The following is a 19,151-nucleotide window of genomic DNA, read 5'->3' as shown; positions in this document are numbered from 1 at the left end:
CTGCTACATCTATGAGGTGAAACAGTTCTGATACTGCTCTGTAGGCTACTGTTGGCTAAACCCTTCTCCTGCCTGGGCCAGTGACAACAGGAATCTACAGGAAGACTCCTTATGGACAAAGGATTGCTCCACTGTCTGTAAACATCCTTATTTCACCCAGAATTTGCCACTTTAATTGGATTCAGCCTTACAGCTAGTCAGATCAATACATTTTTGCAGTGTAGTAGAGTAAACAATGGAACACAGTGATTCCAAGTCTGCAGCCAGACAGACTGAAGTAGCAGCACAAGTAAGTCAGAAAATCTCCTGCATTTCTCTGAGCACAGAGCAAGCTCTGAGACCAGTCATCACAGTTGTTTTTATATACAAAGTATGTGTGCACATAGACATATGGACTAATACATTCATCACTAACCCTCATTTAAGGGACCAACTATCCAAAGTCTGCTCATCACCCAGTAAATGTGCTTTAGTCAGGGGTGCCAGATGCATCCAGGACCTGCAGTGGCTTTACAGATCACTGCATGAGGATATGGCTGTAGGTTCAAAATCAATCACGAAGTTACTGTTGCAGCTTGTGATTCAGTCTTTAGTTCTCCAGACAATCCTTCCCAATCAAGATAATACACAGGTAGATTGTTTGTTTTTATCGCTCATAGTGGAGTTTGGATTCAGGTTACCTGGAAGGAAAAGAAGTTAAAGTAGTGTTAATGTCAAGTAAATAAGCCCTGGATAAAGTTTGGACTCATGCTTCACTCTCACTTTTTACTATGCACTTTGTGTTAGACCTACATTATTCTGCACTCTCTCATGGCTTTTTTTCTGCTACAGTGAAATGAAGAAACATTAAAATAAGATCAAATGCAGAGTATATTGTAGAGAAAACCACTGGAGAAGTATTTCTAGGCTTTGGCTTGTACCCAGTCCAGCTTCATTAGGTCCCAGCTGGCACTGATAAATAGTCTGGTCATGCCTTGGGTGAGAAGTTTTCCAAAGAGTGAGGTATGGAAAAAAACCCTGAAAACCCAAGGTCATCTCATTCATTTGATACCCACATACATTCTCAGTAGAGGTTTTTTTTCACATTTTGTTTCAAACATCTCTAGTGCCAGTGTTTCCACCACTGCCTTTGCAAGACAAATCCCAAGGCCTCAAGGTCTTTCACTGAAGTGGCAGAGTATGCTGCCTCCAGTTTTTTATAATCCTAGGTTTTTTCACTGCTTACTCTATGAATTTCTTCTGCTCCCAGTATCTGTACCTTTCAACGCTTGCACTTCTGTCTGGTGTCCATCATTACAGCCAGATGTTGATCTGGATGCCCCAGCATATCTGTTTCAAGCACTGTACAGAAGTGTGTTCAGAGGCTTTTGCAAGTAAGGGAGCTCATCTGAGCTAAGTAAAGCTTGCATGACTCTGGCCCAGGACAGCAGGGACTGACAGGGGCTGCCACGTGGCTTGGAATCACTCTGAACACAGGCAGGCCCCACTCATGTATTTGTACAGAAGGAAGGTACATGTGCATCTCCCAAGCACTTGGAGCCAGATGCCAGTTCAGAGTGAAAACAGAGAGTGAAAACTGCCACAGGTCATGGTGACATGCTACTGAGAAGTCTCAGTCTTGCTAAGTTTAGGGAGCATTAAACTCAAGCACTGCCTCTGCACTGGGCTTCAAGTGAATAATTTTTAATGTCACTCTCTTGCCGGAAGGGTATCTGATCAATGCTGCCCTTACCTGTAGGTGATGGGGAAGAGAAGAGCTCTCTTTTCTCCCCCTCCTTCTCTCCACTTTTTTCCACACTGCATCTTCTTGATGTTCACCTGGGAGGTTGCACTGCACCCTGCCCTCACTTCCGTGGCTGCTCTGTGTGCTACTGCCTCCTCCCCACAGCTCCCTGTAGCATTTCATTCTACCTGTCCCCCTCTGACATATCCTGCATGTTAGTGTTATCATTACTCCTATCTCCTCCCCACCCCTCTTTCCTTCCCTGTCTGTATCACATTCAAGACCCTCATGCTTTTTTGAAATATCTGTGCTTCTCTGCTTAATTTCAACTCCCAGCCCTTTTCTTCTTGTCACTTTCTACTCTTGTCTTCTGACCTTTTTCTACATATCCCACTACAGTTAGAGCAAACATGCTCCTTTTATGTACCAAACAATGTTTCCCTCTTTCTCTCTTTAGAAAAGAAGCTGAAAATTCCAGTTACCACCCTTCCATGGTCTCACTTTGGCTGAAAAACGCTGGTGATAACCAAGCAGCTATTTTAATGCTTTTGCAATGCCCAGCATAAATTGCATTTCTTGTTGCAAGAAGCACACAAAACTGAAACACAAAATCCTTCTACTAAGGATTTTGTGCTCATGAGGAATGAAGTGGATGCATGGAGCACCTCAGGGCAGCAGACCCTTCTGAACAAGCCCACTTTGCTTCTTCCAAAGGAGAACACTAACTAAAAAGTCTGCACCTTCTGAAGGCACACAGCTTTCAGACTTTTGCAGTGTTTCCCAGAAACTGTACACAAAAGTCACTGTCTCTGCTGACCACAGTCTGCCCAGCACCAGCTTAAAATTAACAATATTCTGGTCAGGTTCAGAGCTGCTCTTATGTTCCTCAGCAGGCAACAGTGAAATCCAGTGAAATTCTGATAATTTCATGATGTGGTTTGAGAAAACCTTTTAAGACAATGTACAACTTGCCATGTGCTAGGACAACACCTCAGGGTGTTAATTCAGATACTTAGTTTGGGACATTACTTTCTATCTGGAGCCCTTGTATTTTCCAGACTCCCAATTCTGACTCATAGGAATCCTTTTCTAGCCTGTAAAAGCTGCATCAGATTTTCAGACTCCAGCACACACTTCCATCATTTCCCTTCCCAGCTCAGATTCTCTTCATCACCATTTGCTCCTACAAGACTGAATCTGACTTTTAGCCTGCTTGAATAGTGTCAACTACTCCATGAGCTACTTGGGTGTGGATCTGGTCTCTCCATGCATTTGCAAGGTGGGATGTGTCTCTGTGGTGCTAAAGAATTAATAATGACTTTGGAGGATGTGTGCACAGGCAGGCCCATGGGGCTTAAGTGTGCTGTTTCATCTTTACAAAAGCTAAGGGCAGCTATTTCAAACCGTGAAGCTCTGAATAATTGCATCCTAACCTGCCCGCATACCAAGTACCCTCTCTTTCATTTCCACTTCTTACCTCCCTTCTGTCACCCAGAATATCACAGCACCAGTTTTTACTAGTTTTGCTCAAAGTTTTGCTTAAACTTTTAAACCTAAGTCAGCCCTAAAGTTACCCAAGAACAAAGTGTCTTCTATCTTTATACTGAGGCTGGGACTCTATTCCATGGCTGTGTTTAAGAATTTTTTATTAAATCCTTTTCTGCTCCTCATGAGTCTCCATCTATCTAATGTGCCCTCTACCATCTCTGTTCACATGCCACTTTGGGACTATTAGACTAGAGAAGTGTTCTCTCACAAGAAGGTAATTTATTTAAAAAGCAACTCACAATCCATGATCTTCCTTCAGCCTTTGATGACACCAGATGGACAAAGTCTACTTACACCCTACTTCAAAAGCTATGGAGTCTCCCAGTGTCACCATGAACAGGCATTCTCAATTTGCATAAACCAAAAATACTAGCAAGGACTCGCTGGAAAGATTTATCAGGTCAGAAAAAGTACAGGGGGAAGGCTGGTGTGCTGGACCTCAGCATCTTCCCTGGACCTGTTCTCAATTCTTCCTTTCCCCTTACTGAAAGAGTTGGCAGTCTGCAGGAAGTAACAGTGGCAATAAATAAAACCTGAACATAATAGCATGGTAATGTATTTGTGGAAATGGTCTAGACCAAGCATCAGACTGTCTGGCACAGATCCACTGTTTTAGGAGGAACAGGGACATCCCTGCTGCCTGGATGGTGCAATGGCCCAGCAGGGTGCAGTGCCCCACTGTCCAGCCAAAGACATCAACCTCTCGTGCCTTAAGCTGGGCCTGATTTCATCAGGACATTGTGGGAAGGCCAGGCTGGCTGCTTTGAAACAGGTGACAGTGACTATCTCTGATATGCAAAGTGCTGATGAATCAGACATTCTCTCCCTCTGTCACTAGAGGGTAGTGCAAGCACTCAGCTCCATTCCTGGAAGTGGAAATGCCCATACATCTCCCCACAGGTCTTCACCGATTTTGCTTTTCCTGGCTCTGAGGAATGGGGCCCACCAGCACATAATGTCTGGGCTCAAGACTTACTTGGAGAGAGGATCTCTTTAGACCAGGGTTTACTTCTACCTCCCCAAATGCAGATTCTAAAATGGATCTACTACAGTCTTAAATATATTAACCATTCCTTCTTATAATTCCTCTTGTGTTCATTTGGTATTTTTGAGTCTGTCCTTCATTTAGCCAGAAATATTTCCAGGAACCTAATTATTCATTGTTGTTGACCATCTCAATTCCTTGCTTTTCTTCTTGGTCCCAAAAGAACATCTTTCCATTTCACATCATGGTAACTGCAAAGCAATTCAGTCTCTCTACATCTGCATTTTGCATTCATCAGAGCACTGGCCAGACAAGTGGAGGATAAATTTTCTCCTTGCAATTAGTTTATTTTCCTAATGGCGCAGGAGGTATTGACACCCAAAACAGCTCACTGAGAGGAAGACAACCAGGATGACAACCAAAGATTTACTTCAATCTCACAAAACATGTAAAATGTTGGGGAATTAGCTATGAACCCATAACCCATTAGAAATCTTTATCATTTGTGTCCTCAACTGACTGAAGCCTTTGAAGGACCTAATGAAAATATCAATCATGCATTAGCAAAGAAAGAAAAGTTGAGATCTAGTGACCTACTTCTTTGTAGCTTCTATTTTCATGACTTTCTCCTCCATTTCAGAAGGTGGCAAAGGAGCAAATTAAAAAGACTTGCACCCTTTCCTTCAATCCTTGTGCCCTCACCTCAACATAAACACATTTTCCTCTTTTCTCCACCAGGAATTTGTCACAGGAAATATACCTGCCTAAACTCTAATGAGGAAAGGAATTACACTGAAAATCTGTCTGTGGCCTGCTAGTCACTACCATAGAGAACACAGTGCTGCTGTTTATTAGGCAAATGCACTTCATGGACTGAGCACTGTTTTACACAAGGCAATGTTCACCTTTCTCTCCCTTTGCTGCTCAAAAGTATGAGAAACATCCACATGAGAAGTACCAACCTTACAGTAAGACTGCCATTAAATTGCTTCCAATTTATATTGCCTGTATCTTTTGATACAACTTCTACCCTTTGTTTTTGCTCATTTTGATTCAGAATGACAGGATCTACTCACAGGTGCCTATAGTGGGTATGCTTGTATCAATCAGCCAAGCTCAGAGCAAGGGACACAGAAAGCAGAGTATGCTGTAAAAGTTTTACCTGAGTTGCCTCCAGTGCTCCGAACACTAGCATGGCCAATGCTGAGCCTCTCATATTCCAGTTTCATGTTCCCAAGGTCTTCTCCTGAATGTCCTTCACTGGCAAAAGAATTGGCCTCGATGCTTGAGCCTGGAGAGCGCTTAGCCTTGCGACTGAAAAGCCCACTGGCAAACCGCTTCCCTTGCTTTGCATTGCTCTGTGCATCTTCCTTCTTTATGTCACGAATGGACTCTCTGGATTTGGATTTATTTTTCAGGTCCATGTGGAGCCGGGACAACAGTTTCTGGGGGCTCCGATTCAGCTTGTTCAAGTTCTCCAGAGGTGGATCTATTTCTGGGAACACTTGCTCCAATGTGACTAAGTCATTCAGGAACTGATTTAACCGTTTCTTTGACTCACTTGTTTCCTCCTTTTCCATGTTTCCCTGATGGTCTTGCCTGTGCCGTGAAGCCCAGAGCATCATATCACCACGGGTTGCCCCTGCTACTAAACCATACTTTGGGTTAATGAACTTCCGAGCCACGGTGGAGGAATGAAAGCCTGGCTTCCCAATTCCATGGAGGAATGGGTTAGAAATGCCCAGTTCCTTGTATAAATTAACTTCCTCTGAGATGGCATAGAGCTCACGAAACTCAATGTCAAACATCTCCACGTGCTGTCCTGTCAAGACTAGCAGGATGTTTCTGTCAATGTGAGATGAAGTCCATGTGAAGCTAAGAGGAGGGAACAGAACCGACATTAAATTTTGGGGTGCATACTTGACCCAGCCCACCTAAAAAAACCTAAGACACTACAGGGGAATATGTAGCATTATGCCATTTGCCCTTATATCCTTGGCCAGATTGGCCCCAATAGGTACATGACACAACATTATTGTTCTTCTTTAGACATGTAGACCAGATTTGGGAGAAAAGGTCCTGAAACTCTAAAGGACCCTTTTAAAAAGCAGCACTGAATCAACAGGAAGAGTCTCCAGACTGAAAACCTCACTGAAGAGAACTGAGTACAGGGACTGGTGGGGAGTTCTTGTAGACCCCTTCCTGGTGCAGGGTGGAACTGTCTCTAGCCCTCTGAAAAGATCTGCCAGCATGGGTATGTTCCATTCTCTGAAGAAGGGCTCTATGCCACCTTCTCTGTTGTCCCACTCCAGTTTCTACAGATGCCACACAGATTACAGAAGCTGGGATAGAAGGGGGGTGACAAGTGAAGAAGACTCTCAAGCAAAGTAATGACCATTCTTTAGATTAATACCTTAAACAAGAGTAACCCACCTGTACGATCCAGTGGCCACCTTTTCACCATCCACCATCAGGAATCGGGATGCCAGTGTGCCTTTGATCTTCCCTGATGGCATGTAGAACCCAACTCCTGTCACAGAGCGTATGCGGACATTCTAACAGGGAGGTGAAAAGACAAAATGTCACAATAAATAGGGCAGAAAATTACATAATTTCCAGCTCCAAGTGTTAAGATGTCACTCACATTGTCTCACTACTTCTGAGACTACAGCTCATTTTGTATCAGCCACCAGAAGGGCTGCAAAGGAAAGCATAGTGCTGTAAGCCCCGTTGTCATCTCCTGTCTACACAGGTCACTCCTCTCCATCTTGGACAGTTTATAGCTGTCCAAGGGGTCAGCATCATCAGAACCCTGCCTGCTGTCTTCAGCTATTCACTTGAGCCACTGGCAAGACAATGCTTTCAGATAAGGGTCTCTACTAATGTCCTGAATAGATCAGCAAAGAAAAATTTCTGAAGATGAGGAAGGAGAATCTTTTCATAAAATGAATGGAAGTAATTAGAAAGAGAATACTTCTCCCCAAACCTCACATCTCACACCCTTTTGTCAGCAAACCTACAAGTAATGAAACAAAGCACTACCAGACACAGAAAAAACACAAAGTTAGGGTTACATGATTTTCAACAATAGATGAGTGCCTGTGCATACTATAAGGATATATTTGCACACTGGACTGAGTGTTACTCTGCTCATGGGTCCTGGCTGCACAAGGCTGAACTCCCAAAGTGTCTAACATGAAACATTCCCCCTCTCCTCCCCCCAAATCCAAAAACATTGAATGTCAGTATAAGTTTGGAGCAAATTATCTTGTCACTCTGACACACAAATCTAGACAATTTTCCTTATTCCACCATATTTTTATGTAAGGATTCCTTAAGAATGAAAAGCTAAAAGCACTGTGAACTGGAGTCATAAATCCAGGGTTGGGAGTCAGATAGTCCCAGGCATAATTGCAGTTCTGATACTGCTCCCTGTGATGTTCTGGGAAAGTCAATTCACCTTTGTTTCATTCTTCCCCCTCTGCAGAGCAGAAAAATCAGGAGGATTTGGCTAATGCTAGCACAGCCTCAGATCCCACAAAGAGCTAAGTCCTATTACTATAAACCTCACCGACAGCTTAAATACTGATAGGCTACAGAAATCAGCATGCAGGAATGAGCGATTATAAGAATGCAGATTTCTTTCAAAAGCTGTTTTTTCTGAATACAACTCCTGCCTTTTGAAACTGCTGCTATTTCCCCAACTAGAATACAGCAGTGGAAATACAAATTCTGACTAACAGTAACTGATGATAGCTCTGTTTTGCATTCAGCTGTTGCTTGATCTGTCTGGAGTCCTGTGTGGGCATTAGCTAATTAATGCTCCCAACACTGCTGAAAGTGTTATTACCCCATTTTAAAGATGAGTAGCCTAAGACAGAAAAAGATGAAGTGGCTTGCCCAATGCCTAGCAATGAGTCATATGTATGGGATGCTGAAGACAGGTTGGGTAGAGCACAGGAGAAATGGTGCCCTTTCTAGTAATTAAAATAACATTTGAATTTGGCTGAATTATTTTTTTCCTTGCTGATTAATGTTGGATGTGGGATTTGCCAAATCATGCTTTGCTGACTGCACAAGACAAGAAGTCAGTCAACAGCTCTGACGTGATATGTACTCCTTTGAATCAAGAAGTATCAGCCTGTGTGAGCAGAAAGTTTCCCAGCATATAACAGTGTGGATCTTATTGTGCTTGTATGTTCTATCACCTTCTTTGGGTGGAAAAAAAGCACACTTGAATTTCTGCAGTAAGTGAGCTGTATGTAACACTTAGAAAGGCACAGAAGGGATAGAACTGAACAGCTGAGCACATAAACCTCCTTGAATAAAATAGGTACAGGAGTGCATTAATACATCTTGAAATGCAGAAAACAAGCAGAAAGTCATATAAACATCAAGTCACTTAACAGGTTATTTGTATACAATTTTCTGCCTTGAAGGATCTTGGAACATTTGTAGGCTTCTAAGTCAAGCTACAGAGGAAGAACAAGACTGGGTTCATGTACCAAAGACTGCACAATAACAAAAGAGGAGAGACAAATATAAATGAAGTGAGATTGCAGGCATTTTCAGACGGCACTAGAGTTACAGTAGTAACAAATATTTTGACTAGAGGACCAGTTAGCTCACCAGAGAGAAGTGACACCTCCAGATCTGTATTGTTGCAGAAGCCTGCTTAAGGTTTGTTCTGTAATATCCTGGCTTATGGGAGATGCAGTCTGCATTAAATTTCTATATTTCCTTTCCACAGACTTGCACCACTCCTCACCACAAGCAATGACTAACATCTCCCTGGCTACAACTCAATATGACTGGTAACAGTCAAGCCTGACAGAGCATCCTAATACAAATAGTAAGGAACTGGTCTTCCTTGCTTTATTGTGACACTTTTAAACCTCACTCTGAATCCACAGAAAGCTAAATAAGACCCAATTTAGAAAGTCAGTAATGCTGTGACTGACTTGACAGACCTAGGCCGTAGTGCTTACAAACTGGGGCTGAGAAGGGGAATACACAAGACAGACCCTAAAGGGAGGTGTTGTAACTGCTTCCACCAGAGAATCCTATGTGCACCTTCCCTCTTAGAACTGGGAAATCCTCTCTTTGCCCTGGACAGTTTTGGAAAGGGCATGGTTACTGACAAAATAGTGTAACTTGCAAGTATTCAGGTAGAACAGGATGGAATGCAGCTAGCTGGGACATGGTCTGCCAAGATAGTTACTGAGTATTATCTGTATCTTTACAAAAAGAGAGCCTTGCAAGCTCCCATCTCAGAAGGTCACAAGTAGTCTAGGAGAATACTCCAGCAGACCATTAAAAAACCAACAGCACTGCTTCACATCACATTCCGCCCCTCCCTCATCTCAGGTAGGAGTCAATGACAAAACCCATAAATTATTGAAATGAAATTACATAAGTTTCTTAGGCAGAAGCTTTTTAGACTTTCTGAAGTGAAAGGAAAAACTTCTTCCATGTTAGGAAAATTAATGTAAAAATTAATGTGAAGGTGAACTTCCTGCAGATAAATCATTCCCTGGGCTTGCTTGGAACTCTAGGAGAATTCTCTGTCTTTGGGCAGGAGTGTCTGTTACTGTGGTTGGAGTTAACAGAAACATGAAGACAAAAACCACCTATCTAAAATCAGGTGAGAACATTCACCCTCAGGTCCTGCAAAAAGAGGAATTTCTGAGGGGCTATGAATTTAGTATCTATGAGAACTCTGATTCACTGTGATCTCTGTAGAACACTTTTGTGTCAACATAACAGAAGTCTGACAAACCATGTCCTGTAGGCTCAGGAAGCCATATGACTCACACACACAAGACATGCTCTTATGAACAACCCATGAATGTTCTGATGATTGAATTTAAATACATTTCTGGTGAACTCTGGCCTTCAGACAAAAATAGAGGTTTTCTCATTTCATGCTTGGAGTTGGTTAAGAACTTTTACTCTTTGTAGGGTGAGGTATGGTCTTCCTACAGCAGTTTCCCTCCCATGAGACTGTCAGCAGATCATGATACCTTGCCATCTCTACAAAAAGAATACAATAGCCAGGAATTTTGTGAAAATGTCTATCGCTGTACATAGACAAAGGGCAAAACCCAGTGTTAACTGTAAACCTCCCTGTATTAGGACTGTTGAAGTATTCACTTTGCATTGGATGAACAGGGCAACGGGACCAAAAGGGCGGAAAACACAGAACAAAATGAGTATCTGGTGGTGACAGAAAACAGAATAAACATTGTGACACTGCAGTTCACAGTAGTGCATCATCTCTCTCCCCCTGGGATCAGAACTTGTCTCTAAACCTTAGAGTTATATCTCATGTGGCTGCAACTTCCTGAGAAAAGAAGCCATCCTCTGTCCTTGCACATGCATTCCCAAGGGAAGGTGGGCAGAAGGGCAGGAAAGAAGAGTATGCAACTCCTTTGCTGGCAAACTATGTCTGGTGAAAACTGGTAAAAATCTTCTAGAATAAAGCAAAATGGTAATTCAAAAAGGAGAAAACATTTTCCCTGTTGCTAAAAATCAGTAGAAGAAATTCAGACATCAAAGCAGATATCAGGAGAAAGACAGTAGATAAGAAATGGGTGAAAGAAAGTTTCCTCAGCAATTTCAGTATCTTCTGCAATCAAACAACATGGGACAAAATGATTCTGCTGAACAAGACTGGAGGCCCAGCTTGCTTTCTTGCTTTAAATCTGGATCTTCAACCCTTGGCACATTACAGAAGAAGGGATGGAAGGAGTCCTCAAGGGGAAACCTTAACCTTCTGGAGCTTCCTGGGGTATCCAAAGCCTGTTGCCAGGGAAATCCCTACATGATGGTTTCTGCTACACTGACCCAGCAGCAGCATAGGCATGTCCAAGGTAGCTCTGGGTGAGATACTAAGAGAACATCTTCCTTGAGAGGCAAATGACTTGTTTCCCCATTCCATGAAGAATCTCCCTGGTCATTCCATAGAACCATATACAGGAATAAACTGTGTTGGCTTTAGCAAGACTAAAAAAATACCTAAGCCATACTGGAAAAAAAAGATAATAACCTTCAGGGGAATTTAAGATCCAGTATGAGATATCTGGGAAAATTTGAAGGATATCAATCTGTGGGCTGAAGCTTTGCAGAATAGTGATCAACTAGGTCAAAAGTTGTTAAAAATTTCTTCTCAGTGGACTTGCTTCTACTCAGCTTGTACTATTTTTAGCTGAAGATGTCTAAAGAAAAACATAGCACAGGCTGCCATGAAAGAATGGAGTCATAGAAGGGACACAGAAACATTTTCTCCTTCTTTTGATTGCATCAGTTCAAACTGCACCTCCTTAGAGAGAGCCATACAACTAGACTGCTGCAGGACCTAGGCATTGCTGTAGCACATCACTGGGATCACTGGTTTAGGAGTGTCAAGCCTGTGTAGAAGGATAAGAGGATGAGCAAGAGGGGACTGCTTTAGAGACAGAAAAAACAGACTGAAAGGAACTCACCTCTCCAATAGCAACACAGCTCTTTCTAAAATGCCAGGACATCTTTTCATTCCCTCTGTCCAGGAGATAAAATATTGTAGTACTGAAGACATCATTGCTGTACATGATGACAGAGTAAGAAAAGTACTGGGAAACTGGTACCAGAGCAGATGGAACTACTGCTGTGATTTCACAGTTATGTACCAAAGAGACACAAGCCTAGGAGACACAATACCACTGGCACTTGAAACATGTCTGTTATAATGAGGTCTGTGTCTTGCTTTCAAAGACACCAGAGGGAAGGAACTTCCACGACTGTTTTGGAAAAAAAGGGAAAACTTCTCAGCTGGATGTCTTTTTTGATGAAACTCAGAGCAGAGTGGTAGTTCACAGGAGAACTCTTCAGATATATGCAGGTAATTTTCATCCAGATTTAAGATGGTTCCCCTAAAAGGATTAAGATGAGACTCTATAATCTTCAGAGCTTTTTGAGTTTTGGGGCTTTTTTAACTATAAATTGAGTGTTTAAGGAAAATCCACCCCTCCTCCAGGCAAAAAGCACTTTTTCCACCGCCGCTGTACAGAACAGTTGGATCACAAATAGGTGAGTCTGGCATCCCATAGGTTGTTTCCAACCCAGCAACTTTTTTCAGGATTTAGAACAAGTCTGTAGTAGCAACAGTGGCTAAAAAGATGGGGGGAAAAGGAAAGAATACAATAGTAACAGGAAATACACAAAGGATTTCAGTCTGTATGTAATGGAGTGAGATCCCTCTGAGGCTGCTTCTGCCAGCCAAGCTAGACTGACTACTCTGCTATGCTGCATGCACTATATGAAGGCACACTGTGGCCCTCAATCCCTTAAATTCTCCTTTAAGTCGTCCTAGAGGAAGACTACAAGCTCGTTCACTCCCGGATGATCACTGTTGGGAAGGAAAGTCTTGATTTTCACAGAATGTATGTGTCCTGTAAGAGGGATCCATGCAGACAACTCCAAGACGTACCTGGAACTCTAGTTTGAATTCTAGTTTGAATCCTCACATAGAAGACCTATAGCAATTTTCTCTGATAATTTTCTCCCCAAACAGGAATTTTTAGGTTGTAAGTGCCAAAAACTACACAGATCCCTGTCTTGGGTGAAAGGCAAAAACCCCAAATCTTTCCTTTTTCTTTCCTTCTGTATTATAAAGCCACTGTATTATCCCTCTGTGTTCCATCACTTTCAGTGTTGTGGTACGGAGGAAGAGATGTGTTTGCCGGTCGAAGCAAGTTCCAAGATTCACTCCAACTGCAAAAGGCCAATGACCTGCAGGAGATAATGGTTTAGTACTGAATACCTTACCCGGATCTGCAAGTCACTGAGGTCAAGGCATCTGCACATTTCCAGGAAGAGCTTGACACCCTCCTCATCCAGGATGATATAGACGGGGATCCAGCGCTTGTACGCTGCATCGACGATATCGCGGAAGATGTCCCGGTCCGTAAACACATCCATGACCACTGCAATAATCTGGAAACAAGAAGGTAGTAGACAGACAACTGAATAACTATTAGGAACTGAAAGGAAGGCCTTCCCCACTGGTGCAAAATAAAGGAGAGCACTGATACCAAATAATGGAGGAGAAGCCTTCATAGGGAGAACAAAGTACAGGGAGGTACATGCCCAAGTACTACCAGTAATTGTAATTTTCTGAGTTAATTGCTGCACTTTGGAAGGAACTTAGTAAATGTCTATGAGAGTTCTCCTTCTTCCAGATGAAACTGACTTATTTTAGCAGCCTGAGGAATGCCAAAGCCAAATACCTAGTTTTTCCTCTGTATTAAGAAACTTCCATTGTCTCTGTAAGGACTCACCTAAATGAAGAACACTGAAAACATATTGGAAAAAAAACACTGAAAACACAACTTTAACTCTTAACCTGAAGGCATCTAATGGAAGAGTGAATGTGCAGAGGAATCAGGGCTTGCATCCTCAACCATGACGCATAGTGTAGAAAATAAGAATTCTATTTTCCTTTTTTTCCCACCAAATCCCTGTGAAAAGTCTGCTCTCAGGGCTGGCTTCTCAAGCAATGATTTATTGGGCTCAAACATAAACACCTCATATTTCTCAGAAAGGGACTGGAGTGTATTCAAGATTTGGAGGCAAAATTATCATTCCCTCTCTTCGCATGTATTGTTTTTCTGGTATAAAACTAATCCTTCTTTCCAGGCATAGATTTTACATAAAACAAAAGCTTTCACTGACGTGAGAGACAAGCCTGAACATTTATAGGATGAGTAACAACAAAACCAAGAAGGTTATGGGTAACTTTAATGCTGATCTTATAGAAAGGGAGAGAAAGACAAAACATGTATCTTTTACACCATTAGAAATACCAATTAATTTTTCTGCCTGAGTTAGTCTTCTCAACATTTTAAAGTTTATCAATGGACGAAACTACTGTTTTTCTAGTCCCTCTGCATAACATCAGCTTGCCAGGTCAGAGCTGCCATGCTGACAGTATCCTGGGACTAGAGCTGTCTAAATTTTAATTTCCCAGGTGCTGGGAATCACAGCAATAAGCCCATCTGGGCTGGGGATGGCATATACAGGTGTGAATGGAGCTAAATAGGCATCTACAGGTGTGAATGGAGCTAAATACTGAATCACACTGTAGGACTTTCTTCACTTGATGCTTGGAAAAGGTGCAGCTCTCTTGCAGGAGCCCCCTAAGGAAGAGGGAATAATTCTCCTGAGACCTCTTTCCTGTGAAAAATGACCTTGAACAAATGGCTTTTGGGAAAGTGGTGCCACAGTAAACATCCCCCACTGCATCTGCTGAATCTCTGCTGAGTCCCTGCTTGTACGGCCAACAACAACCAGCACATCTGCTCTGTCAGGCTCCTTCTGTCAACAGTGCTTACACCAGCATCCCTTTGTTAGAGAAAGAAAAAAGAGCTGACATTGTATTTATGCTCGTCATTAACATGTAAGTTCCTGATGGAGGTGAACTGTGCTGGAGCTACATCATACTAAGTCCCACAGTAACTTCTACTAGGCAGGATTTCAGGTCCTGCCTTGGTTCTCCCTTCCCAGCAGGAATGTAACAGGAATGTTACCAGAATCTCTAAAAATTAAAATACAGCGAACTTGTACCACTTTGTTTCTGAACAACCCCATATACAGGCAATTAATAAATAAAGTCATGAACAGTTCATGCATTAACTCAGGCCTGTTATGCTCCCTCTCCCCCCACACACAGTGGTATGGACGAGCTATTTAGGAGAAAGGATGCCAAATAACATTCATTTGAAGTAAGGGAATGAACAGCAGAAGCAGGAATTTCTTTTCTCTCCATCCCCACCATTTGCAATGAGTGTAACAACTGCAGAAATTACACCCTATCCTGGACAAACCATTAATTGTCTGTACCAGCTTGGCAAGGGATGTGAAGGGATCCCTTTGTGAAGGGATGGCTCCCTCCAGGCTGCGGGGCCTTGGGTCAGTCCAGGCTTCTTTCCAAGACTGGGGACGATTGAGAACAGCAGTCAAAACTTGCCATGGGCAATGCCTGTTGTTGTGTTTGCCGTCTCAAACCCTTGTCACAGCTAGGAGTGTTCCCAAGCACAGCAAGTCAGAGCATGAGTGTCTACCCCTGCAAGAGGTTTTCCCCATTTCTCTTCCAATCCTATGGATAATAAACTTATCTGTAGGGCCCATAGGTGTGCCTAGCTCTTCACAGGAATTTTAAGATTGGCAAGTTAATGCTTGCTAATCTCATTGCACCTAGGTAGCTTAATTAACATATGTTTGTAAAATACTCATGATAAGCCACCCACAGACTTGTGCCACATATTACCAGTATCTGTTTAGACCCCCTCTCAGAAAAAAACAAACTCAACAGTCCCCCACTTTCATTTGCTGACTAAAAAAGCTGCTACCTGGAGTGTTTTTTGCCAGGGTGAGCTCAGCTGAACACAATAGGCATAGTTATCTATGAAAAGGACCATTAAACACTCAAATGGCTGTTAAACATGAAACCAGCTTCGGGCTGGGAGGGGCACAGTTTGTCCAGTCAGTGAAAAAATAAAAATCTACAAAGGATTTAATTATTTCTAGGTGCCAGGCACAGCTATTGAAAGAAACAAACTTTCCCAGTTCTTGAACAGTCTCTAGAAACCTTTGTAGCAGTGCAAGGAGGAGGTGAAGTTGCACTACATCAGAGTGTAAGGAGTTTACAGCTTCTAAGTGACTGATCACACCAGTCACTGAACAGAATTACAGGGTGTGCACAATTTCTCAGAGCAGGGAGCTAAGAAGATCACCCACTAGATTAATACCTCTCTGGAAAGTTTTCTGTGTTTCCCGGGAGATTCGGTTTGAACAAGTCTGTAAAAGTGGTGCATATAGTGTGTGCTGGCTGAGGGGAACAGGTGGAGGAAGAAATGACTGCTGAATTATAAAGCAGAAAAACCAGAAAGCTGCAAAACTAAGCACAGGAATGAAGTTTCTTACGCTGCTCTCCCCTTTACCTAAGGGGTGTGTCAGCTCTGACGGAGATCTTCTCCTGGGTGGTCTTCCCCTGGGAACTTCACCCACATCTGGGGTGGGTGACGAAAAACCTCGTGATTGCCCCACCTGTTCAAAGCAAGCTCTTGAAGCATCATGGCTGGTTTGCTTCCTTGCCAGAGATGCCCTGTCACCACCAGCAGTCATTTCCAGGAAAAGATAAACGGGAGGAGCAGCCTCATATTGTCTGCACTTTGTCTACTTGCAGCTCGGGCTGGACGGTGTTGAGACCACAAAAAATAAACCCAAAAAACACCATCCCATAACGAACACGCTGCCCTGTCTTTAACTAGGGACACCTGCACACTCCAGGCAGGGGTGGCTGTAACAGCAGTTCACGACCTGTGAACCCGGGAATGAGGCCGGGACAGGACAAGGCGAACCACAGGTATAGAACCCCACCTGAGGGGAGGTGGAGAGGGTGTGAAGATGTTTCACCCCATCACAGGCATCAGCTTCGGCAAAGCGTAACACGACTGGCAAAGAGGCGCAGGGAAAGCCCTGCCTGATGGACGCCGACCATTACATGGCCAGAGCGAGGGCTCTCGCCCGCCTTGCACCCCACGCCCCGAGCTAGACCCTCGGCCCGGCTGAGGGCGGCAGGGCTGGCCCGGCCCGTCGAGGGCCGCTCCGTACCTTCTGCGCCTGCTGGATCATGTCCCGCACCACCTCCTTCAGGTGCGGCGCGCTCTCCTCCTTGCGCGGGTGCGTGAAGAGGGACACCCGGCTGATGCCCCGGTAGAACGTCTTGTCGGTCCAGCCCAAGTCCAGCGGGGGCACCTCGGTGTCCGAGCACTCGGGCCAGTAGGCCAGCGAGAGGGTCTCGCCGCCGGGCCCCCGCGCCACCTTGCCGCCCTCCCGGGGGTCGTCGTAGCCCCGCCAGCCGCCCCTCAGCTCCTGTAGCTCCCGGCCGGAGAGGAAATCGCGGAGCTGCTCCTTCCTCAGCGCCTCCCGGTACGCGGCCTCGCCGCGGGTCACCAGCGCCTCCAGGGCTCGGCGCTGCTCCTCGCTGTAGTAGAAGCGGGCCTGGGCCTCCGTCACCTTCTCGTTGACGTGCAGCTCGTCCAGCAGCAGCACCTGGGACTCCGCCATGCTGCCGGCAGCCCCAGCGCAGCGCCGGCCGGGAGCGAGGGCAGGAGGCTGCGGCAGGAGCTCGGAGAGGCAGGGCCGGGACCGCCTCACCTGGCTTGCTCGAGCCCGCCCCGACGGGTGGGGCGGCCGCTCCCCCGGGCCCCGGGGACACGGCTGTCCCTGCCGCCCGGCCCCTCTGCCAGGCTCCTGCGTGGCCCCCGGGGACGGGGCACGAGTTGCGGGGAGGACAATTTCTGTGAAAAGGAGAACAACCTGACCTAAGAGATGCGGGATGCGATGTAAGATAAAGAGCCAGGTTATGTGGCGGCCTAAACCAGCTTCGGGGGATGCAGGATAGAAATCTTTAACTAACTTGTGAAATTGTATGCTAAGAGAGAACTTGGTGCATTGAAATGGGAAAACCGCACCTCCGAGGGAAGACCCTCACCCATTGAACACATGAATTTGTAATACCCTGTGCCTTTAAACCGAGGTGGGGAAAGAGAAGGCAATAGTAGCTGAGCCAGGTAGTGATGTAGATTCATTATGCAAATATTGCCTGAATAGGATTGTATAAATATGCTTGCATATGTATGCATTGTGTATGTACGTATAAATACGCTTCCTTGCTTTGTGGATTTACCACTTTGCACCCATCTCTGCGCAGACATGAAAGAAAATAGAGTATCTCAACCCTGTGTGTGGATCAGCTTCCCCGCTGGGTGAAAGAAGCCAGATTTAGGACAACATCCTGGCATGGCTGGCATCAGTGTCCTGACGGCAGTCCTTGGAGGAAAACCAGGCCTGGCCCCCAGGTGTATTTTGGGGTGCAAATGCAAAAGTCTATTTAAGACTTTTTGCCCCCCTTTTTCAAACTTGGCAGCCACCTGAGGGATGCTCATGAGGAAGAGGGGGACACAACTGGGCCAGGGAGGTGGGCAGTGCACCATGGTGGCCACAGGCAGTGGCCTGTTGGCTCCAGAGAGCTGGTAGCCAGCCCTCTCTGAATCCTCTGGCAGCTCAGCGACTCCAGAAAAGCAAGGGGTGTGGGGTAGCCAGCTTACAGAGGGGAAGATGACAGAGTGATGTGCCAGAGGCTGCCCAGCAGGCTGGTGTCAGAGCTGGGAGTAAAAGAGTCTATGAATAAATAGCCACACCCATCCCACCGGAGACTGGGGGCTGTAATGTTAAAGTACGATTTTTTCGAGGTATGTGATCGTTTCTAGGGGCCCTAATCAAGATTCCAGCCCCACTGCGGATTGCACACAAAGGATAAAGAGCAGAGCTTCCCCACTGCAGTCCAGGGACAGAGCTGGCAAGGCATGAGCAAGGAAACAAGGACAAAGTCAAAGGCAGTGGTGAAATACAAACAAAGTCAAAGGCAGTGGTGAAATACAAACATTCAGAGGCATTTACAGCGCTTTACATCTGTGATTATCCCCTAAGTGCTCACATGCAGAAAAACTATAGGGGACAGAGCTTCTGAAGCTGCTCTTTGTTTCCTCTCTCTAAGTAATCACCTGCCCTCAGTGTGAGTTAGTTTAAAAAAACAAGGATCAGGTGGGCCACCACAGCTCATCCTGTGCTGTTCCTCTCCTTTAGGTAAAAGAGATACTTTTAGTATTCCAGACTGTCTTCCATAGCTTTTCCTAGCATGAAATTCACTTAAAATTTGAAATTACACTTTGCAAAGGTCTACTCCTCTGCCTATCAAGTCTCCTTTAAAAATTAATTTCCATGTAAGTTCTTTTAGCCTTATTTCTGATGGAAATGAGACTTACGTGGTCATGGTGTCTGCGCCAGTCTGCC

At 44.6% G+C, this 19,151-nt stretch overlaps 1 protein-coding gene across 1 annotated transcript; it reads right to left on the bottom strand.

Moving 5' to 3' along the window:
* Positions 1–615: 615 nt before the first annotated feature.
* FAM83F (family with sequence similarity 83 member F) lies at positions 616–17,363 on the bottom strand. Its single transcript, XM_066550793.1, has 5 exons — positions 16,908–17,363; positions 13,062–13,229; positions 6,690–6,811; positions 5,419–6,131; positions 616–680 (listed from the first exon to the last, which is right to left on the bottom strand). Exons 1-5 carry the CDS (start codon positions 17,361–17,363, stop codon positions 616–618), a joined length of 1,524 nt encoding a protein of 507 aa, XP_066406890.1.
* Positions 17,364–19,151: the final 1,788 nt, after the last annotated feature.

This window comes from Molothrus aeneus, chromosome 5 (genome assembly GCF_037042795.1).
Source record: "Molothrus aeneus isolate 106 chromosome 5, BPBGC_Maene_1.0, whole genome shotgun sequence".
Taxonomy (NCBI): Eukaryota; Metazoa; Chordata; class Aves; order Passeriformes; family Icteridae; genus Molothrus; species Molothrus aeneus.
Note: the sequence above shows the minus strand (reverse complement) of the source record. Positions and strands in the feature narration are given on the sequence as shown.